General features: G+C 36.3%; 1 protein-coding gene across 2 annotated transcripts in view; it reads right to left on the reverse strand.

Annotated features, from left to right (window-relative positions):
* agbl1 (AGBL carboxypeptidase 1) overlaps window positions 1-22940 on the reverse strand; it is a 250858-nt gene that overhangs the window by 178571 nt on the left and 49347 nt on the right. For both annotated transcript variants that reach the window (XM_066701926.1, XM_066701925.1), the window contains 4 exons: window positions 20665-20873; window positions 16065-16233; window positions 11598-11659; window positions 3709-3825 (listed from right to left, as the gene is read on the reverse strand). In XM_066701926.1, the coding sequence (XP_066558023.1) occupies window positions 3709-3825; window positions 11598-11659; window positions 16065-16233; window positions 20665-20873 (557 nt within the window). The remainder of the gene's footprint in view (window positions 1-3708; window positions 3826-11597; window positions 11660-16064; window positions 16234-20664; window positions 20874-22940) is intronic.

A 22940-nucleotide genomic window follows, 5' to 3' on the forward strand; every position in this document is an offset into this window, starting at 1 on the left:
AGGGTGCCACCTTCTAGAAACAAAATATAATTCACCCCTTTGAGACGAAAGATACCACACGTCAACATTCAACACACGGTGCTGTCAATTCTTGGCTCAGAAAGGTAAGAAAGTCCATTAGAGCAAGTGGTCACATTAAAATATGCCATGCTCCTGGTGTTAAATTCCATACATTAGCTTTATTCTTCTGAAAGTCAAAAGCTGAGCTTTTATGAATTTGTACTAAGTGCATAATGTGAATAAACTGCTTCAGGCTTATTTTTGCTTTGTTCTGTGCCACAAAGAAGAGACACTTCTGGTTAAGAGTAGAAGTTTCCTGAGAGCCAAGAGTGTGTTGCATAACTGAGCTCATCTGCAAATATACATTCTGGGATATATTAAAACTAAGTACCCCTAAATACAGTGGAATTGCCAGGCAGTGTTCCAAAACCCTGTGACATAACTATCAGCTTTTATGAATGTCTGTGTTAGGCCATGCTATCACATACATATGTGTTTGGATGTGCTTTATTGTGTGTTTGTTGTTGTGTCACATTCACATGAGTACTATATCATGACTCTTCTACTGCAAAGTAAAACAAAACTACCAGAATGTATATGTTACTCTTTATCCTTTAACATCATGAGATACCTAATTTCCAGTCCACTGGAAACCACTCTGAATGCCTTTACCTCAGTTAGTATGCATACCTTAAACTCCACAATTGCATGTGTCAGAAAGGATTTATATCACAGAATGTCAAAGTGGAAAAAAATAAACTACAATTCTGTGATATTTTTGAGGAATACAAAAAAGGACATACACAGTCTCCCATTCATATTCTAAAACCTAGCCAAAACTCTTCAGATCATTTAGACAGCTGACACAAGTGAACAGCTTGGCATGATATTTCAGGTTTCCTTCAGGTTTGTGAGATTCATAACAGCATCTCCCTGGGGCTTCTGAGACCTGCTTCATTTCTCTTTTTTTCTCTTCCTCTTGTCACCTAATCTCAGAGCAGGTATCTGTCTAAATCAGGACATTTCCCTCTCATGCAGCTGCTTTCCTGTTCAAGACATTTGCCATACAATTTGCAATCCCATGCACTATTATTGGGGTGAATTGAGCCAATCAGTGGCATAAATGAACTTCCATTCGGCACAAATTAATAGAGGGGATACATCAGAGTGGATTCTGTATTAGCACTACACGAGAAGTCTTCCCTCACGCATGTGCACAAATCTCCAGGGCCTTTCACTCGATAACTAGCAAGATGTACAGAAAAGGAAATGGTTTGAAGATGAGGCATGCTCCATTATTAGACTGAGCAAACGTTTCAAGAGATGAAGATGACATCTAGTGCCACTATTTTTTTATTTTTTTTATGCAGCCTTAGAATTACAGGTAACGGTAGGATGAACAGAAATTAATATACTCTTCTCCATTTCTAAAATTAATTATGATTATACAGATGCATTTGATTGAGGCGGATTTATTAAGCTTTGCTCCAGGTAAAAAAGTTTGTCATTTTCCCCCTGGAATCAACAACATAGCAGTCCTAATCTTTAATTAAACAAAGATACCGCACAGAAGGCAGCAAACTATTCTCAATCAGTTTCATAATCAGAGGCTTTCTTCACAGTGTAATTAACTCCACGTGATGCAGCTTTTATACTCTGCCAGAGATCAATTTAGAAAGCTGGAGGTTCAGGTTCTGATTTTTAATACTAAAATCACTACATAGTAATCCTGGTTCAGAGACAACAAGTGTCACACAGCAATAGAGAGAGCAGACAATCACTGAATATTCTCCAATCTGCCTGACATTCTGCTAGCTAACTCACCTGAGGGTTATAAATTATATCTAACAGACTTATTAAAGCAAAAAAGCTAAACAAAAACAATTAAAAGGGGATTTTCTTGTTCCAATTATTATTTCTGTTTTACAGCTAAAACTGGGAAGCAAATTCTAGGTTATACAGTTTTATACAGACAGGCTTCTAAATGCATGTCACAAGAATAATGCAAGGCTTTTCTACTAGTTTTCATTATGCATGTCCTAGACACTACAGGCTCACCAGTACTTACTAATATAAATCTCTGCAATGAATGCATAGTGTTACTTTTACATTGTAACAGACATACATTGATAAACACATCCAAATGTGTGTGTGTCCATCTCTCTCTCTCTCTCTCTCTATATATATATATATATATATATATATATATATATATATATATATATATATGAACAGAGAGAGAGAGAAAACATCCTGGACACATGCACACACACAAATGTAGAATAATATATTTATATATATATATATATATATATGTGTGTGTGTGTGTGTGTGTGTTTGTGTGTGTTTTGTTGTTGTGTTAATTGGATCATTAATTTTCTTTCTACATACCAATTTTAATTCCAGGCCCAGGCTACTAATGTAATGATTACATCAGCAGATATTTAGGAATACAGTTTTATTCCTTTTTCCTAAAATCTTTATGCTAAGAAGTTTGAATCCAGGTACAAAATAATTTTAATTTACTTGCTGTCTCAAGCCAGCTTGAATTATTACATAGGGGGAGACAGCCATAAATTAATTGGAGAGGCAAAATTTTTCAATGCCAACCGTTAATCTCATAAGTGATATTATTTAAATTAAAACAGTGGCACCAGGCGCAGCAAGATGTAGTTAAGGGAGATTAACTCGGAGCATGTTGACATTTCTATTCATTTATACTCATCGCAAGATGAAAGGGTATCACAGTGCGTTTAACTTAAGCAGTTTCGATGAAGAGGATGCTGTTTCACAAAGGCACACATTTTGTCTGGAAGGAAAACATTAACTGTGCTACAGAAAATTTGCCAATTTCATTATGAAGAAAAATTATATGTATTTTTAAACTTGCTGAAATTAGATGGATGACCAGTTGGACAATGTTTGTTAAACCCACCCCTCCCACACAATACATTTAATGATGACTCATCATTGTATTCATTTCAATATTATGCATTATTTTATTTTTCTCTCTCTCTTAAACAGAACAGAATAAAAAACAAGACAAAATGCTTTTATAAATAGTCAATACATTGCAATGAATAACCTCAGACATGTGTAAACCTTGCAACTCCAGTAATATGGAAATTATTTCCTGACATTGGGAAAGACTGTATTCTGTTTTATTTTTGGAGAAGTAAGCTTTTCTAGTGCTTTATTTCATGAGGTAGGGAACAATATACATACTTTTTTGGACCTTCCTGAGTGTAAGGTTAAAGGGTGAAGAGTAAAGTAAGTTATATAAAAATTGCACTTTTCACATATCCTTCTGATTAATATAATGAGTCTGGTTTGATGGTTTGATTTTCTTTTAAGAAAGTGCATCTCCAAAGCTGAGGAGTGCCTTGGCATCTGTCTCTCTTTGTCACTATTGTGTAATAGTGTATCCTGGGATAATACATTTAAATGTTTATTTATTTGGAGATTAGGTCTCTGGATGAATGGAAAATGCTTGTAGACTACATATCAGGCATCAGTATACACTGATAAAAGATAAGATACAATAGTGTGCTTATGTATTACAACACCTCAAGATTGGTCATTTATTTAGCTATGCAAACACATAGGAATTATTATAATGTCTTATTTTTTTCTGAGAAAGCCTCTGTAATTTTTGCATCAATGTTTTCTGCTGTAGGCTGGAGACAGTGTGATGGGACTGTGTAGTACCTGGAAGTCATGATGTAGTTCTGGACAGAGCCTCTCATACTGCATCAACTCCTCCAAGGGTCGGTCTGGTTCTGGCTTGTAGCGCAGTTTGGTCAAGTCTGTCTCTAGATCATCATCCTGTACAAAAATGCAAGAAAACAGCAACATTCACCAAGGGGTCTCTGCATATTCACCTTTGACTAAATCCCACTGTCTTATAATTAAAATTGTAATTTATAAATGGTTTATTTCTACTTGAAGCTCAAATGACAATGACAGCAAAACAAGTTCAAATATTTCACTAACAAACAATCTTTAAACAAGAACGATTATCATCTTCAGCCTCAATGTGTACACAGGTTGTAACTACCTTTCACTGGCAGCATCCCAAAACAAAGCAGTTTTGTTGGTTTACAGATGCCCTTGTTAAACTAATCAAAACATACCACCACACTAAACAAATTAATAAATAATTTACTAGGAAGATTAATGCAGGAATTGGGTAAAAGTGCACTGTGAAGTACAAAGCAGGGATACGGAGCAATTAACATGCTAGTTGTTTCTGTGTGTTGCAGCAGGCAATGAGTAAAAGTAATTGAACACGTCTTGGATTTAATGGGCTTTTGTTTTAATTAAAAAACAGAGTTGGCACATAATACATAAAAATTGGGAGATTCTTTCACAATAAGCACACAATCACATGTCACTGGTTATTAATAGTATGGGCGGGGGGGGCGTATTGGATGTCTGTGAATGCTTGATATCAATAATGATGTCTTGCCAATTATTGTTAAGGACTTTCAAGTCCTGGGATGTGGCTTCAAGCTTGCTCTACTGTAATCTGACACTCACTGTCTGACAATCTAAATTATCCATATACATGCACAGACTTGGTCCAGAAAAGAGCACGATTACAACAGCATTTTATTTTAGTCAATCATGTTATTCCATCCATGAAGAAGCTGACCAGACAGAATTTCATATTTCAAGATAAGAAGCATTCTCTTCCGTCAAACTGTTTTTAGTTCCAGCTGAGATGAGTTCAAATATAGCTCAAGAAATGCACACTTTAACCTCGGAATGAAACACATACACACATTGGTTACTGAAAATGACTGTAAAAAGGATACAGGATACAGGAAAATGAATGTTGAAATCAACATTATTTATTAAATATATCAGTACACCTATATTAATTAACCATATTTACTTTCCTGTCAGATGATGTCAACTTCAGTCTATGAAATACAATATTTACATAACTAAACAAACCCAAATAAACATGTGAGTTAAGTTATTCATATTATAGAATTTACCACCAGGGATTGTGAACCCTAAACTGAAGTTTAGCATTGTTTTCTTCAGTATTGTAGATCATTCTTCTCACAGTTGATGAATATAAATATTAAGTATTAGTGGTTGAATTAATGCTGTGCAGTCCCACTTTAAACTGAATTTTTGTGTTGTTAATTTTAGTTTTTTATAATTCTTATTTGTCAGCAAATAATTATTGTAAGTTAGCTATCTTTCAAGACTAACACACAAAGGGTGAAGTGTCTCTGTGGTTGTGTGCCAAGGGCATTTCTGGTGCCCACACCAGTAGTGGTGACTATTCAGTCAATGAGAGCTCCCTCTATGAGCTCACAGTACCCCTACCGCTGGCAGTCTTTCTAGATGTGGTGTCTGGACAAAGAATAGTACCCATTACCTGCCTTATGGTAGTGATTTTGCAATTTCTGCAGCATTTTTCATGCTACCTATTAGCTAACAACCAGGTAACGCTGTTTTCTTCTCCTTTAACTGAGTTATGTAAATGTCATCCCACTTTAAACACCCCCCCTTTTCTTATAATCAATTTCCCCTTCTGCATGACTTTCCCCTAGTGTATAATTGTTTCTCTCTACACCACCCTCCTTATAACACAACCCTTGCTTATTGCCAATTTAAATGTCTGCCTTAGACCTGTCTATATAAAGAGGGAGGACTGTATAAGACTTCATTAATAAATAAGACATCAAAATGTATTAAATATCTGGTATGAAAAAACTCTTGACATAAGGTGCAAAGCACTGTTGGATCCTTTTAATTTCTCTCTTACCAAGAAATAAAAGGGCAATTTTGGCATAGTATCTGCATTGGCTGGCAGTCTTCAAAGTTCTGATTATTGCTTTGAAGGGAGTAGATTTGCCCAAGTAACCCCCCGGCCCATTCCTTTCATCAGCCATACGTAGGGAGATGGAAAACAAAACTGGACAGTGTAGTCGGCAGTTGTACCCTATGAGTGGTGAGGATTCTATTTATTAAGACAGCGATTTAAAAAAAACTGACCCTGTGCTCTATCTGGTCTGAATCTATTACCATCCAGATGTAGGAAGACTTAGTCATAGACTTAACACGGATTGCTCTTGCCAATGGCGCAGTAAGAGGTACGTTAGAGCAGAGCTAAGAAACGGTGACTATTTATTTTACAAACTCTACAGCCTATGAGCCGACTCAGGTCTAACTACCACCCTACATTTGAGAATGCCAGGGCTAACCAGCAAGATACTGCAAGAAAAACCTAGTGGTACACAACACCCTGTTGTTTCTCCATAGAGAAAAGCTGATCATGATAAATACATCTCCCTAAGTGATATGGTCTCAACCTCTTCCCTCTCTACCTTTAAGCTGCGACAAAAGCATGCAAAGTGTTCATATTTTACTGCAACTGTGTGTAGCCTACAGCAATATTACACAGCAGGAAAACAACAGAATCCAAATAATTAAATATATTTACAAGTGAGAAGGAAAATAAAACACATAGACGTGGGGTTCGCAGGTTGAGTGTGGTGATGGCAGTGATTAATGGACACATCAAAGGAATTGTTATTAAAATAATATGCAGCTACTATACAGAGAGCTTCCAGAGCACAGTGCACTCTTTTTCATTTTCATTATTGAAAATAATAATTAGTCAGAAATGTTAACATTTAATTCATTTAGCAGAAATTACTGGGAGAATTGTTTCAATTTTTCTATATCTCAATAGCAATTTTACATACTTGGTAAAGCCGATCTGTTGCTGCCCAATTAGGACAGCTATACTGTACTGGACCCATGAAGCATTCTAGCAGACAAGAGACTGATTTAATTTAGGCATAATTATAGATTCAAAGTTAACTGCAGCTTGGCTATGAAAGAAGAAGTAGTGTTTTACAATTTTATCAGCTTACATAACATAACAGGATGACATTTTCTGCATTACCAAAGGTAGTTCTAATATGGATTAGAAATGCGAAGAGATATGTTGAACTGTGGGGAGACAAAATTAATATGATTTTTTTTAGGACCTAAAATCAGTACAAATCAGCCATATTTCATCTGAATTATCTCAGCTAATCAAAACCCTTAATTCACAAACATTAGAAGACACTGGTTTTACCCATGACTGTCATCTTATAAAATGCAAGAGGAATTTATTGACAGTCATTGTACAAGATGATTCACACCATTTTTCAAAGATGAGGTGTAATTTTTTAAACAATGTGTGTGCAAGTCACACTCTCCTTTACACTTCACATGATTTATAGACGTTAGAACATGTAGTTTACTGTCGCCTATGGCCTTCTCACTTGCTCATCTCCACTCACTACAGCAATAAAAAACACACTGTTTTTTGAGAAATGTGGCAAATTGTACAGTATATATTAACTTACACACACACAAACTGGCTAAATGAGAAATTGGTCTATTTATCACCAATAATAATTACTAAAAAATACATCTAAAATACTATCCACTTAATTTTTTACCACTTTGAATTGGAATTAATATTCTGAAAATATTGAAAATTAAGATTTTTCCAAATGATCTGACTTGCATATATATATATATATATATATATATATGTTTGTCTGTAGAGTATATATAAATGGTATGATGTATAGTAAATATATATATAGTACTGTGCAAAAGTTTTAGGTAGGTGTGAAAAAATTGTGTAAAGTAAGAATGCTTTCAGAAACATACATGCTAATAGATTATATTAATCAATTAACTTAAAGCAAAGTGAGTGAACAGAAGAACAATCTACATCAAATCCATATTTGGTGTGGCCACCCTTTGCCTTCAAAACAGCATCAATTCTTCTAGGTGCACTTGCACAAAGTCAGGGATGTTGTACGCATATAGTCAGGTGTATGATTAAACAATTATACCAAACAGGTTCAATATGTAGGTTGAACCACAATCATTAAACAGAAACATAAACAGCTGTGTAGGAGGAATAAAACTGGGTGAGGAACAGCCAAACTCAGCTAACAAGGTGAGGCTGCTGAAGACAGTTTACTGTCAAAAGTCATACACCATGGCAAGACTGAGCACAGCAACAAGACACAAGGTAGTTATACTGCGTCAGCAAGGTCTCTCCCAGGCAGACATTTCAAGGCAAACAGGGGTTTCCAGATGTGCTGTCCAAGCTCTTTTGAAGAAGCACAAAGAAACGGGCAACGTTGAGGACCGTAAGACGCAGATAGTGTCCACAATCCAATGCGAGAGGCGCTGCTTTGAAAGCGCCTGGCCCTGTGTCTGCGCTCCATAAGACACGAACAATTGGTCCGAGCGCCGTTGCAAATAGCACCTGAGGGCCCGCACAGGGCAGAGCAAGTGAAGCCGACTCTCTTGCTCTGAAGTAAAGGCAGGAGGATGAAAAGCCATCAACTCAATAGGCCTGTTGACATGAAATGGAGACCAATTTCCATTTGTGTCTCCAGGTATGTGTGTCCCTGCAGATCTGAAAAAGCTCCTCTGGTTTGATGTGGGCGATGCCCTGTTTCATGATTTTGAAGACTTGGATCAAGTCCCCATGTAGTCTCCTCTTTTCCAGGGTGAAAAGGTTCAGTTCCCTCAGTCTCTCAGTAGGACATTCCCTTCAGACCTGGAATAAGTCTGGTTGCTCTCCTCTGAACTGCCTCTAGAGCAGCGATATCCTTCTTGAAGTGTGGAGCCCAGAACTGTAAACAGTATCCAGATGAGCTCTAACTAGTGCATTGTACAGTCTGAACATTACTGCCCTTGTTTTAAATTCTACACTTTTGACAATATACCCTAACATTCTGTTTGCCTTTTTTATTGCTTCCCCACATTGTTCGGCTGGAGAAAGTGAGGAGTCCACATAGACTCCTAGGTCTTTCTCATGCGTTACTTCATCTAGTTCTATTCCTCCCATAGTGTAATTATAGTGGACATTTTTGTTACCTGCATGTAATACCTTGCACTTGTCCACATTGAATTTCATCTGCCAGGTGTCGGCCCACAACTGAATATTATCTAAGTCCCTTTGAATAGCCTGTGCTGCCGAGATTGTATCTGCTGAGCCACCTATTTTTGTATCATCTGCAAATTTGACAAGTTTGCTAACTATCCCAGAATCCAGATCATTAATATAGATTAGAAAAAGCAAAGGCCCTAGTACTGATCCCTGTGGAACTCCACTAACAACCTCACTCCAGTTAGAAGCAACTCCTCTAATCGACACCCTCTGTTTCCTATACATCAACCAGTTCATAATCCATCTACTTGCATTAACCTGAATGCCTACAGCTTCTAATTTGAGGATCAGTCTTTGGTGTGGAACCTTATCACAAGCTTTCTGAAGATCTAAGTATATCATATCATATGCTTTCATATGATCTACAGTTGCAGTTGCGTGTTCGAAAAATTCTAATAAATTAGTAAGACATGATCTGCTTCGTCTAAACCCATGTTGACTATCTCCAAGAATATGGTTTTCATTAAGATGCTCCTCTATTTTCTATTTTCCAGTCAGTTGGCACATCCCCTGTTCTAAGTGTCATTTGGAATATTTAAGTTAGCGGCCTATAAATAATTTCCCTAATTTATTTAAGTACTGTAGGAAATATATAATAAGGCCGAGGTGATTTGTTTGTTTTTAATTCTGCTAGTCCCTTTAGTACCTCCTCCCCATTTATCCTGATCTCTCTTAGGGTTTGACTGGACTGATTGTTAACCTGTGGCATGTCATCTGTTTTTTCTTTTGTAAAAACCTCTGTGAAATACTCATTTAGAACATTTGCCTCATCTTGTTCATTTTCCAAGATACTTTCATTTTTGCCCTTTAGCTGTTTCACTTCCTCCTTTATTGACCTCTTTATTGACCAAGGAGCCCTGCTTGTAACTCCAGGACATTGATATGGAGGGCCTATATGGGCTTCGTCCACCTGCCTCAGACACCATGTCCATCACAGACTGCTCCTCAACCTTGTTTGGAGGCATCTGTCATCATCACCACTCAGTGGCAGACTGGTCCCAGTGGCACACCAAGGGTCAATTTGTAAGGGCTCTGCCATCAACGGAACACCTTCCAGCAAGCCTGGGTGACTGTGACTCTGCATGCTTGATTGCGGTGATGATGCATCTGTAAAGACCCGAACCACCACTTCAGCGTCGTCAATCAGAGTAGGTCGAGGGGGAGGGTCTGTGATGCTGCCACTTGGAGGCCCACACCCTGATGCGAGCTCTCAGTCAGATGAGGGAGAGACACACGTGTATGGAGGAAACTCTCTCTGGCTTCAGCACATAACTGAAGATGTGGACCCCCTGGCATCACAAGAGGGCGAACACGATGTCCATGCACTTGGAAAAAGTGCGTGGGGCTAGCGACAGGCCGAAGGGGGGAACAGCAAACTCAAATGCTCTGCCCTCGTAGGCAAAGCGGAGAAACTTGCTGTGTACTTGTGCAATAGAGATGTGAAAGTAAGCAACTTTCAGATCCACTGTAATGAACCAGTCGCCGGGCTTGATGGCCTGGGACATGGTGCACAGGTTAAGTGTGCTAAAGCCCAACACCCTGAGGTGGCTACTAGGGTACTAGGAAGTGTGGGGATTAGAATCGCAAATTGCTTGCTTCTACAGGAGAGTGGCACATGCTGCAACAGGTCCCTCACTCACGTCCACACCACACCTCAGAAGGGGGTGGACGGGCCTGAAACTACAGGGAGTAGCCAACTATTAAATTTTGGAGTTGCTTGGAGGTGTATGGGTGTGCCAGGAACTGCTGGAATGTCACAGGGCCGAAGCACAGGAGGAGAAGGGGGCAGAGGTCCGCCAGCCATCCTCCTGATGTATGCCATGCCGGACCGCCAGGATCCAGGACAAGCTCACGTTCTCGGGTCCAGCAAAATGGCAAAAGAGGATGAACTTGCGCAGATGTCAAGTTTTATAGAACAGGAAGTGGAAGGGACCTGCTCAGGGGCCAATGGCAGCTTTCATAGAGTGATGTTTTTGATCGGGTTCCTATGGAAGTGCGCAGAAACCCCTCCCCCTCCCCCTCGGGCAGTGTTTCCGACTTGGAAGAAAACTGCAGTTGTTTCAGGATTGGTGTCTACCTAGTTGCTTACCATATGGTTATGATCCTACAGTTTCTGCATAAACTGATGTAAGGGGGAAATCCCCATCCAATGGCAGGCCTACCCCATCCGAGCCTCCTTGTACAGTTGGTCTGAGGCTCTTCTATATATTTTTTGGTTTTTTTGGTTGCTAATAACAGTTTGTTTTTTATACGTTGATAATATATGGTTGAATGTAGTTTTTTGTAAAGGTATAATAGTATAAAGTAAAAAATGTAATCAGACCATCTTTTAAGCTGAGCATCCAGTGATTAGGGCAAAAAGCCTTAATGTGACAGATTGGTGTTATTGCAGAAACTGAGTGAAACGTTTATTATAATCTCTCCCCAAATTCGACATTGATAACATGTCTATAGAACAATCTGATAATTTCCTCCAATAACTTGTAATAGTAAAAACGGAGACAGTATGCATGTAATTGTCTCAATATGTAACAATGTTGTACCTGAGCACCTGTACCTGTACCTTACTTTTTTTCTTTTTTTAACAAGGTATAACACTTACTTCTTCCTTGTCCAGTTCATCATTTTTAATGTCTTCATCACTTTCATCTTCAAAGCTGTCATCTTAAAAATAAATAAATACAGAGCAGTTTAATTTGACATCCAAATGTGTTCATGATGCCTTGCATACATGCAGCTATTTATTGTTCAGTTGTGCAATATGATATGAATGGCCAGTGGTCACATATGCAGGAGATACAATTTTCACTCTACCAGGGGTGTAGATACTTACAGTGTTTTTCTTATTAGTAGTATTAGTAGTAGTATGTTATTATTATTATGATTTGAATAATAATAATAACACTGTGTAACTTTTTTTTTTTGTTCCTGGGTAGTAAGTGCTTATGCCTCAAAAGTATAGAAAATGGCTATTATTCCCCACAAACTTTGCTTTTGTCACCATTATTTGTTATTATTATTATTATTATTATTATTATTATTATTATTATTATTATTATTATTTGGTATAATAATAATAATAATAATAATAATACAAAATGTTGACACAAACACTGAACTGTAGAAGGGAGTCTTTTTATTATAGGTAACACAAATGTTAAGGTACTGTTCCAGTGTCTTTAGTATTTACTTCTTGCATTAGTTGTAACATTACAAAATACACTGAACACCGGGATATATTCACCGAGGCTTTTACACCGATTTGCTATTTCCAACACTTTTCCCTTATTGAATAAAATACAAATGAAGTTAACATTTTTAACTGTGCCTACAGTTTATTATGAGTAGGGAGCTTTTACTTGAAGGTTTACATGTTTCATGCAAGTAAAATCAATATAAACCGTGTGCTTGTAAAAAAATAAATTATAAAATGATTACTGTTCGAGATAACTTATTTTAAAATACAAGGCAATGGTTTATGTTGTTAAATGGATTACCTGAAAAAAAAAGTAATATTTTCATTCAAATCTATACACTAGTAGCTAATTTGATGTAATCGATATATTATGCAAATTACCACCAACGAAGCTTCAAACCTTTGGTAATGTGTTCAGAACCTTCGAATGTAAACATGTACACTTTGGGACAGCCCTACCCTTAACTAGGGTGTCTTAAAGTTGTCACAAAAAATAGACCTGCACATTATACAAAACATATTACAAGAGAGAAAATACAATTACAAATAAATACAATATATAATAGAAGTAAATTAACATTAGATCAAGTACAAAATAGAGTACAATATTCAGTTAGGAGACTAAAGTAAAAGATTAAAGTAAAAGCAGAAATGTGGTAATAGTTTTATCAGTGTTGCTTGCAGTGGGGTCATTATCAACCATATAGAAGCAGTTAGGATTAAGACAATTTAAAAAAGAAGAATAAGTACAGATAAAATAATAAGCAACAGTAGGGAAAATCAAGGTGGGGAGTAGAGAAGTTAAAGTAAGACAAATACATGACAGCTAGAGTTTCATATGTTCAGATGGAGATATTATTTTTTAAGCATTACTTTATTACATTAGTTTTAAGCATTACTTTATTACATTAGTTTTAAGCATTACTTTATTTTTGATCCTGGCAAGAATATAATTATTATTTCTTATTTTAGGATTGGAATGGCTAAAGAGACACCAGCTTGACAACAAATGAATAACAATTAAAAAACTAAAGTTGTGCAAAACACAGGGACCTAATTATTGGCCCAAATGGACTGCAGCCTTCAAGGACCAGTATTGTGAACCCCTGCACTATACAGTTGTCTAACTAGGTCAACATATGACTCTTTATAAAATAAATGAAAAGGAAGCAACTGACACACTTTCGTCCTGCAAAGCCTGGTCAACTGAAATTGTAAAGCAGGAATGAGTGCAGTTGAAAATGACAGATAAATCTTAAATTAACAGTAAGACAAACCAGAGGTCAGAAACAATCAAAAGTAATTAAACTGTCAGGGAGAAGCAATACAAAAATGTTAAACTGGCATTTGGTATTATTTCATTCAAGAGAATAATTCCTCATATCCCTGAGTGACAAGTTCATAGCAACTTTATTTTTTTATATGGGATAAATATCTCAAGGCAACAAAGATAACCTTATCTACCACAATTTAAGTGTGCATTAAGGGTCAACTGACAAATCAGTTGTTACATGAAAGTACAGGGCAATCAAGCTTTGAGAACTCAGCCATGCATCAATGGGCACAAGTCTTCTGAGCTTTATGCAAGTCCTTTTCCCCCCATTTCTAGGGGTCATGCGCTAGCATGCACTATTCTGCCAGATGGATAATTTTTCCAGTAATCTTGATTGTAACTTTACAGCTTGATTCAGCATGTTGTCTGCAAATATGCTGTCTGAAAGTGCTGGCCTGCGAAGATGACTGGAGGAGCAGAGGGCAAAGCAAAGGGTACGTCGAACATTTTAAAGAAGAAATGCTAATCTTCTTGGCAAAGGCAGAGAGCCCAGCAAAATGATCCATGTCATGCCAAACTTCAATCTGCCCCCTGGCACCACAGATACAGAAAGAGATTTCAATTTGAAGGGTCATTATTGCACTAGCCATGCAGTCAGTGGGATTTTAGCAGCAGGGATGTTAAGAAGCCCATTGTCCTCTAACAGGTTATATGACAGTTGTACATGCACGCTGTGTGAACACTTGTTGCTGTCAGATTGCAGACTTGAACACAGAGCTCCCCAATCAGAAAACCAACCAATTTTAAATTGTCAGGCACTAATGGTTCAGAAAAGGAAACTGAAGAAATTGTCCTTAAGTTTTTAACTCAAATGCTTTACAGTTCTGAACATCTAACTCACATAAAATATACCTTACATACACATGTAAAAAGTGCAATTTAAGACATTACTGAGATGATTCGTTTGCTTATATCTTTATATTATATAGACTAATGTGGACATTTAATCTGAGAGCACTTATTTTGATTGAATACCCTATTTTTTTAATTTATCACCTTCTCAGTTTCATAAATGCTCTTGTTGATTTTTCATGTGTGGAGATGAGGTATTGACTCGACATGATGGCAGTATGTACCTCAGTTCCCAGGGCAGCAACAACTAGAGTTGGATTTCTGTTTGATTATGGCATTGTGTTTCTTAATTTGCTCAGGTACCAATACAAGCAATCTCTCATCCAAACAGTCTGAGGTCCTCTGCCATGCTCTATAGGGTTTTCATGTGTTTCCTTTATTTATGGATTCTGTTAAACTAACAGCAGATTCTTGAAATGAGAGATTCTAATACAACAACAGCTTGAAAAAGATGAAAAATCAGCTACTTCAATAAAGTGAGGTAGGTAGATTGTTGTTGTTTTGGTTTGTTTTTTTTGGTGGAGAAGGAGATAAGTGTACCAAGGTCTCATCTTTTAAATGGGACTACTAGAGTGACAATACTGCCGAGGGTATAAATCACCTGGGTTCAAGGGCTGACCTTTTGGTGTACTGTTTGTCATTTGTCTCTGAGCCGGTCGGTTGCTCATAGTTGTGCCTGAGATCACAGTTAAACTGCCTAGGTTATATAAGTTAAACCGTCTTTCAGTTCACTGAGAATGAGCATGTCCCTGCAGGGGTTTTGAACAATCGGGCAATAAGAATCAAAATGGTACTTCCTGAATAAACCAGGTGGAAATACAGACAATGAGATCCATATTGCTCTCAACATATTGCAATTCTGTGTTGGATTCTACCTCACACCAGAGGTAAATATGTCAGGCATCTGACAGGATGGCTTGCGGCAGCAGAGAATGTGTCATCAGTTTATGTTGCCAGGGTAACTGGGACCCTGTTGCCTTAGATGATTCATGGCCGGCACAAAGTAAGATGTTTTAAAATCAACAACAGTTACAACGTACTTAAAGATAAATTTAAAACAATCCATTGTAGATCATCTAAACCTTCCTTTTTTGTTCTCTGCCTTTTATGTATTTCCTTGCTTTAGAAAGTTCTGTGCTGAAAGGAACACAATTACACCATTTTACTGCACTTGAAAATTAATACTTAAAGGAAAAGTTCACAATTTTGTTTCCAATAGCTAATGTAATGTTGTGTACTTTCAATCTAAATATACTAGGCTTCTGATTTTGTTTTATGTTCAGTCCTTATCTGTTGCATTTGTTTGCACAAAGTAACAAAGTAATATCCAATACCTGTTGCTTATGTGTCTTTGACCAGACATAAATGCAATAACCTATATTTAACACAGAAGAGAAATTCTTGGCCTGACACTTCATTGATATATAGTAGCTAGGAACTGAAATACTACATACATTTCCCTGTTGTGTACCTGGGTGTGCATTTGTTTTGTCTGTTGTGATGCCTTTGAGTTATAATGTATTTTATTTTATACTTCAATTAATACAATACTAATAATAATAAGTACAATAATAATTGGTAGAAACTAGTGAAAACTAGAGAAAATAGTGTGGTAGCAGATAGAACTTCTAGGGCAATATATGATGTTGTTGTTTGGTGCCCTATACTGCAGTTAGGTTCAGTCTTACCATCAGGGCTTGGTGCAGTGTCTAAGCCTGGGGTTGGATTGCCAGGCAGCGGGAAGCTGTAGACGCTCTGATCAGAGGTTAGTGGGACTGGACACTTGGGGTAACACTTCCTGATAAGCTGCAAGGCAGATGTCCCCAGTGAATCCAGACCCCGTATAGCCAAGCAGGCCTAGAAACACAGACGTGGGGAGCATTAAAACTCAGCTTTAATGGTGCAAGACTAAAAAGCTTAGATATTACTATCTACAGTACATTTTACATTATGCACTTTGTAGTCCAAATTTACACTGTATGTGGCAACTCAAAGATGAATCAAGTACAGTGAAAAATATCACATATACAACATAATAAAGTAGACTTCACACCATCTCTTCATTGATTTAGTTCTGCATTGTTAAAAATAATAACTTATTTTTATGAATGCAATAATTAATAATCAAAAGGACTTTCAGCATTCTAATTAACTATATTTTTATATAATGCGCTTTGATATACAGCACGATTCCAAACTCATTAACCCACAGTAGCGTATATGTACATTATATGTGAGGGTGCATAGACATGCAACATACATGATTATAACTGTCCAGTGGAATATCATCAGTTCAAATCTGTAATTTATTTGAGCATATGAGAGAATTTTTAATTTGGGGATTTTTTGTTACATGCCCACAATTTTTGGTGAATATTGGTAATGTTGTATTATGAATACAAGTCATATTTCAGAAATGTCCATATGAATAGTGTCCATGTATTGGACACTAGAGCCACCCAGGTGTTTTAAGTTTTATATCTGGACATTAGAAGAATAATTATTATCTTATGGTCTTACCAAGGCTGATACATAACAAGTGCAAAGATATACAATGCTTTATGATTCACAAAGGACTGCTGGCAAAGCAAAGCTTACCCTGCTTTCTAAATTTACTTTCAACTGAGTTGCTTGTCAATGAGAGACACTATGACTGGGGGATGAAAACGTTTAACAATCAGTTTTAATTAAATAGAAAAAATTGTGGACCATTACATGGCAGCCTATAAATATATTAATCATGATACATATATTATTACATACACATACACACACATAATGACAATTCTTCAAAGCGCTCTTATTTCTAACTCCAGTCAATCAATATTCGTGCCCTGGACTCATGTATCACTACACCAGCTACCTGAAAAATCAAGGTAATATTAACCTGCTTGTACATCACTGTTGTATAACATCACATTATATTGATTTATACACATTAATGGAATGGGATACATGCTGCCTTTGGCACTTTGTGAGCAGACTGACAAGAAATGCAAGGACCCTATACCATTAGTGATATACAGCAGTAATACTTTGTTTAATACATAGGTAAATTAGTCTGAACTTCAAATGGATATGTGTATGTACGTGCATGTGTGTGCATAAGGATAGAATACAAGTCATCATCTGTAATGCATACATGTTGTTCTAAATGTAAATTCAAATATCCCCACTTATGTCTTATTTCTAATAGAAAGGGAAGGAAGCAGATATTAAAACCAGTAAATTCATATCCACAGCCAACGGACATGTAATGCATATATGGCAGGAGGATTACATTCCAGGATAAGACTGAACTGTTCTTGTATCATACTCCCCTATGCCGAGTATGCCAGTGTGTTCCCAAGGACAGAAGATAATTTCAGAAAGCATAGTGAGTGTAGCATCCTTTTCACCTGTAGAATTTACTGCAGCATTCTTACAATATCATGGTAGCATTGAATGGTTCTCCATCACAATAGCACAGTCTATACTGCTAATGTGTAATCCAATTTAAGATTCAGCACCCCGGACAGCGCTCAGCAGGTGCTCTCTGCAGCTGTAATCCCCAGCCGTCAGCCCATTTTTCTAGCAGTGATGAAAACCTACTAAGCAAGACCTAACTCCCTTTGTGTGAGATAAACAAGAGATTCTAGTCAGCCAGTACAAGGCTTTCTTAGCTCACAATATCCTTGATCTGCGTGACCAGTGCTGCAGAGGTATTGACTTGGATGCAGAAAGAAAAAGTATAAATAAATAAAATTAGGACTGAAGGCAGAATCAGATTCAATTACATTCGTCCTGGTGTGCACCTACATATTCAGTCTGCATTACATTTGGTTTAACATCTTTCAGGAAAGCTATATTCCTTTACTACCATCTGGATATAGAATCACATTGCAATTGGGGTTAAACAGAACACTATAAGCTCTCCCCTGTGTTAAAACAGCAAATGATCAGTTAGGGAAAAAGTAAAATATCAAAGTCTCAAAGATAATAAAGGACAAATGGTCAAAGATCATGTGAATTTGCACATCTCTTATACTTATAATTGTGTATAGTTATGTTTTTTAAGTGAATTGTAAAAGACAAATGGATAGAGTACTTGACAAAAGTGCTGTGAAATTGAATGAATTAACAATTGGACACATGAAAGAAATTGCAACTATTGAGTTATTTTAAAAATCATAATTTTTCAGGTGCGATTTTAGAATGTGTGTTTCCACAAAATGAAGAAAAGCTTATTTAACTGAGGGAGAGTTGAGGTCCCCTACTGGTCTCTGGAAGGTGCCCATAACCAAACAATATAAGGAAAGTAGCTTTACATATACAGGTATTACATGACCTTCTGCTTGTAAAACTTGACTTAAAATGTATGTACAATATATGGTATGTTCTGAAACTTCTTTAATTCTAACTACTTTTCTATTATCATTCCCTTTAATTTGGAATGTATGTTAAATTCTATTAGTATAGAGTTTATATGTATAATCTGTACATTCTTCCACCACAGTATTTTCTTCTGTTGCTCTGCTAGCATTTGCCAATCTGAAAACAATATTTACTCTTTAAACTAGAAACATAGTTTTTCCTTGAAGATGGTAATGTTAAGTTAAGTTTATGATGGAAAATATTTGGAATTACTCATGACACCTCTTCAAAACTTGAGAGAAAACATTAAAAGAGAAAAACATGCACCATTTTTTTCCAACTTTGCATCCATTTAGAATCTCATTTCTAAGCGGTGTTCACAAAAATAAGGAAATACTAATATGCTTCAGTTTCAAGATGGCCACTGTGTAGCATGGTATATCAGGGGCTGAAGTATTTTGAGGACTAGAAATGCTCAAAACAATGAAATTGTCAGGGTTTGAATGTATGTTTGCAATTTTGCCCAAGGAACAGTGCTACTCACAGAGCATTAATAAGGATATCTCAAAAGACAATAAAGATGGGTGGTAACTATACCAAGTAAAATTGCTAGTTACTGAAAAAAGGGTGACAAAATGGAGTCATAGACCATTGATTCTTACTTATGTTACATGTAAGACTCTCTATATTGCAATAGTATTCTGGGGGACTAATCAAGAGGGATGCTTTAACAAGCTCCAACAGCAACGTATATCAATAAAACCTATGACAGGATATATCTAGATTTGCAGAAAAGCTTTGATACAGTTTCACACAAATTCAGCAGTTATGTGACAACTGAAGTTTAGCATTTACTACTTACAAAGGGTTACACAAATATATGGCTGCCCTGGAAAGTGTTCAAAAGAGAGACACTGGATTAATTCCATGTCTCAAAGGAAAGTAATTCATGGACAGGTTAAAGGAATCTATTCATTTTGATTTTAAAGGGGATTTAATTCAGGTATTCTAAATCCTGAATGGAATAGACAAAGTCAATCCTGAGAACTACTTGACAATGAACCAAAGGCAAGTGGAAATGGTAGGTATGTTTAAAATTGTAACGTCATTACAAAAAAAGATAAGGCTCTGAAATGATCTCTCCACCCATTTTTTTAAAACTTATTATCTAGGTTCCTACAATACATTATTTTATGAAATTCTGTGAATACTTATCTACCAAAAACACTATCAAGAATGGCCTCTTCTCATTTGTGATGTAAAGTCTAATATATATATATACACTACTGGTCAAAAGTTTTAGAACACCCCCATTTTTCCAGTTGTTATTGAAATGTAAGCAATTCAAGTCCAGTGAATAACCTGAAATGGTACAAAGGTAAGCAGTAAACTGCCAGAGGTTACCTAAAAAAGTTTAGGTTACCAAAAACTGAAAAATAATGTACATTTCAGAGTTATATACTGTGTTACTACACCCTCTTAAGCATTATTTGGCAGTGTTACACGCAGCTCCTGTGCATAGAAGTTACACTGTATTCCTACAATGCGCACATCTTTTGAAAGCCAAAAACCAAATGTTTCACATCAGAGAATGCTTCACATTGTTAGAAAGCTGAGAGTCTCAGCTTTCATGGGATACCAAACACTTGGCAAATAACATAACAGTGAAGAGTACAGATGGGATTAAAGAGAAGCACACGGATTTGGTGCCCTTTTAAGGTTAAGGGGTCAGCTTAAGGGGTTATATTTTGTTAAACAAAATTATTCCATGATTTATTTTATATCTCCAATTGTTTATTTTTTCTATACTTTAATTTCAGAGTACATTGAGACATTAAACTGAAGGCAAGAAACCAATATAAAAACAGTAATAAAACTGGTACAATTTTGTGTAACTGAATGAATGTGTAGTAGGCACATTTGGGTCTAGTTTACCTGGGTAGTTTGGAATAGTGTGGCAATTCCTCCGTCCTCAACCAGTATCCTCCTGGCAGAGGGGGTGCAGGTGGCATGGTGTAGGCAGTGTAGCAGGGCCTGGCGAATGGGAATGTGTCTGTTGTCAGTGTCATTTTTTTGCCAGTCCTCGTACAGCCTCAGCAGGGCAGAGATATAACCTCTGGTCACTGCACACCTGCTGTTAGACCCTGGGAGAGAAAATAAATAAAACGTATCTGCTTATTTCTCTGAATATCTTCCTCCACACATTTTATTTTGTTTTTTCTTTCTTATCCACATCAGTACCAGCTTTTTACTTTTTAACCATCTACTTGATATACTTTTTAAACAATTTATTTTACAGTTATTAGACAATTTGCTTCCAACCTTTTAGTACCTGTTGGTACAGAGACCTGTAACATATGTACACCATCTGCAATGCACAGTGTCAAAGGAAACAAAAAAACAAACAAAAAATACATTATATTACTTATATTAAAAGGCAACTAGATTTTAACTGTTTTATTAGAAAATAAACAAGGTTTGCCATCAATTCAACATTATATATTTTGTTTTTTTGTGGGCAAATTTTTATTTTACTTCCTGTTTAAAACATAACCAAATCTATGAGGTTAGTATAGAGAACTTTGAAGGGTAGTGAATCCTTAGTATCACATTGGCCTGTATCATGGTGCCTCCATAACCACTGATGTCTGAACCCACCTATTTACCTAATCTGCTTGTCAGAAAATGGGTCAGGTCAGAAGACCTTGGCAGGCTGACCGTTCAGCCCTTACCATTCGTAAAACATGGTTTTTAATGTTTAATAACATAGCTGAATATAAAACTCCAATGCGCACAATGCAGAGTGTGCTTAATTAGGTTATGGAATAGGCCATTTACATTGTGTGTAAAAATGCCATTTAAAGACCATCATTGTTAGCACGCAAAGCATAACTGCATAATATTATTATAAAGGCCAGGCCTGAAAAAAGGTTTAATGATCTGAAAGGGAAAGATGCTTTTCATTATTTCTTATACTTTAAAGGCATATTGAAATCTACTTTACAAGATAGATATAAGTAATATAATCTTAATGTCATCTTTAATCTGAACTTTTAAAATGATGGAAAGACAACTGAAGACGTCCATTACTTTGAATGTCTTTATCTCAATTCACCAAAATCAAAATGTTGAAGGTTTCTTAATTTTATCCACAATATATAGCCACATTCACACAGATTACAGCTGTACACTGATAAGAAAATATTTTTAATGAAGAAATAAAAAACAAAATCTAATAGATTATTTGATTCTGATAAACCTCTGTTTACTTTCCCTCCCCCTTCCTTTCATTGTTGGGTTCCTAATTAATTAAGATTAAGTTAAACATGTTTTGTCAGTCACTTAAAATCCATGAAGGATCTCAAGATCCAGTCCTAAATGTATACAAAAAAAAAAAAAATATATATATATATATATATATATACATGCATATATAGCCACTGTATGTATATATATTTACATTCATATAGCTACTGTATATGTATGTATGTATATAGCTATAGAAATGTAAAGGTATTCACCCCCCTGTGGATTTTTCCACATTTTGCTATGTTACAAATTGAAAAATGTTCCTTTGATTTGCACAACCTACTCCACACTTTCAATGTGGGAAATGATTGGGGGACAAATCAATTCAAATGCATGAAACTCTGAGGCACTGACACAACAGAATGTTAAAAAAGTGAATGGGGGTATAGACTTTCTATAGGGACTGCAACCAAATGAAGAAAGAAAGAAAGAAAGAAATAAGAATAATCCTAAGAAATTAATTTGCATTGTTCTCTTGTCTGTTTATTCTCCTTATCTGCATAAATATGTATTGCATAGAGCTGGATTAGTTATTAATATTGATATGGACAGTGCTGCTTTATTTCTTTGTGTTATGTTTCATTGTGTATCTTATTCAAAAGGCTAATAAAAGTCAGTGTTATGTTGGAAAAAAGGAGAGAATTAAACAAAGCACTAATCATACTCTGTAAAAAGAGAGGGGGATACATGATTTTAACAAGGTAGTCTTCTTATATATATTGCATACTATTACAGTGACATAACACCATGCACAAAATGTAGCAGGTACAAACACATGTGCAACCTTGGGCCTGCTGTATATAGCCATGCAGAAGGCTGTTGATTATGCTATGTTGAGGAATCAGACAGATTGACTCAGTTTGAGTAGGAGAGGGAGAACACAGATGAATAAGACAACATAT

This window comes from Amia ocellicauda, chromosome 4 (genome assembly GCF_036373705.1).
Source record: "Amia ocellicauda isolate fAmiCal2 chromosome 4, fAmiCal2.hap1, whole genome shotgun sequence".
NCBI classification, from domain to species: domain Eukaryota; kingdom Metazoa; phylum Chordata; class Actinopteri; order Amiiformes; family Amiidae; genus Amia; species Amia ocellicauda.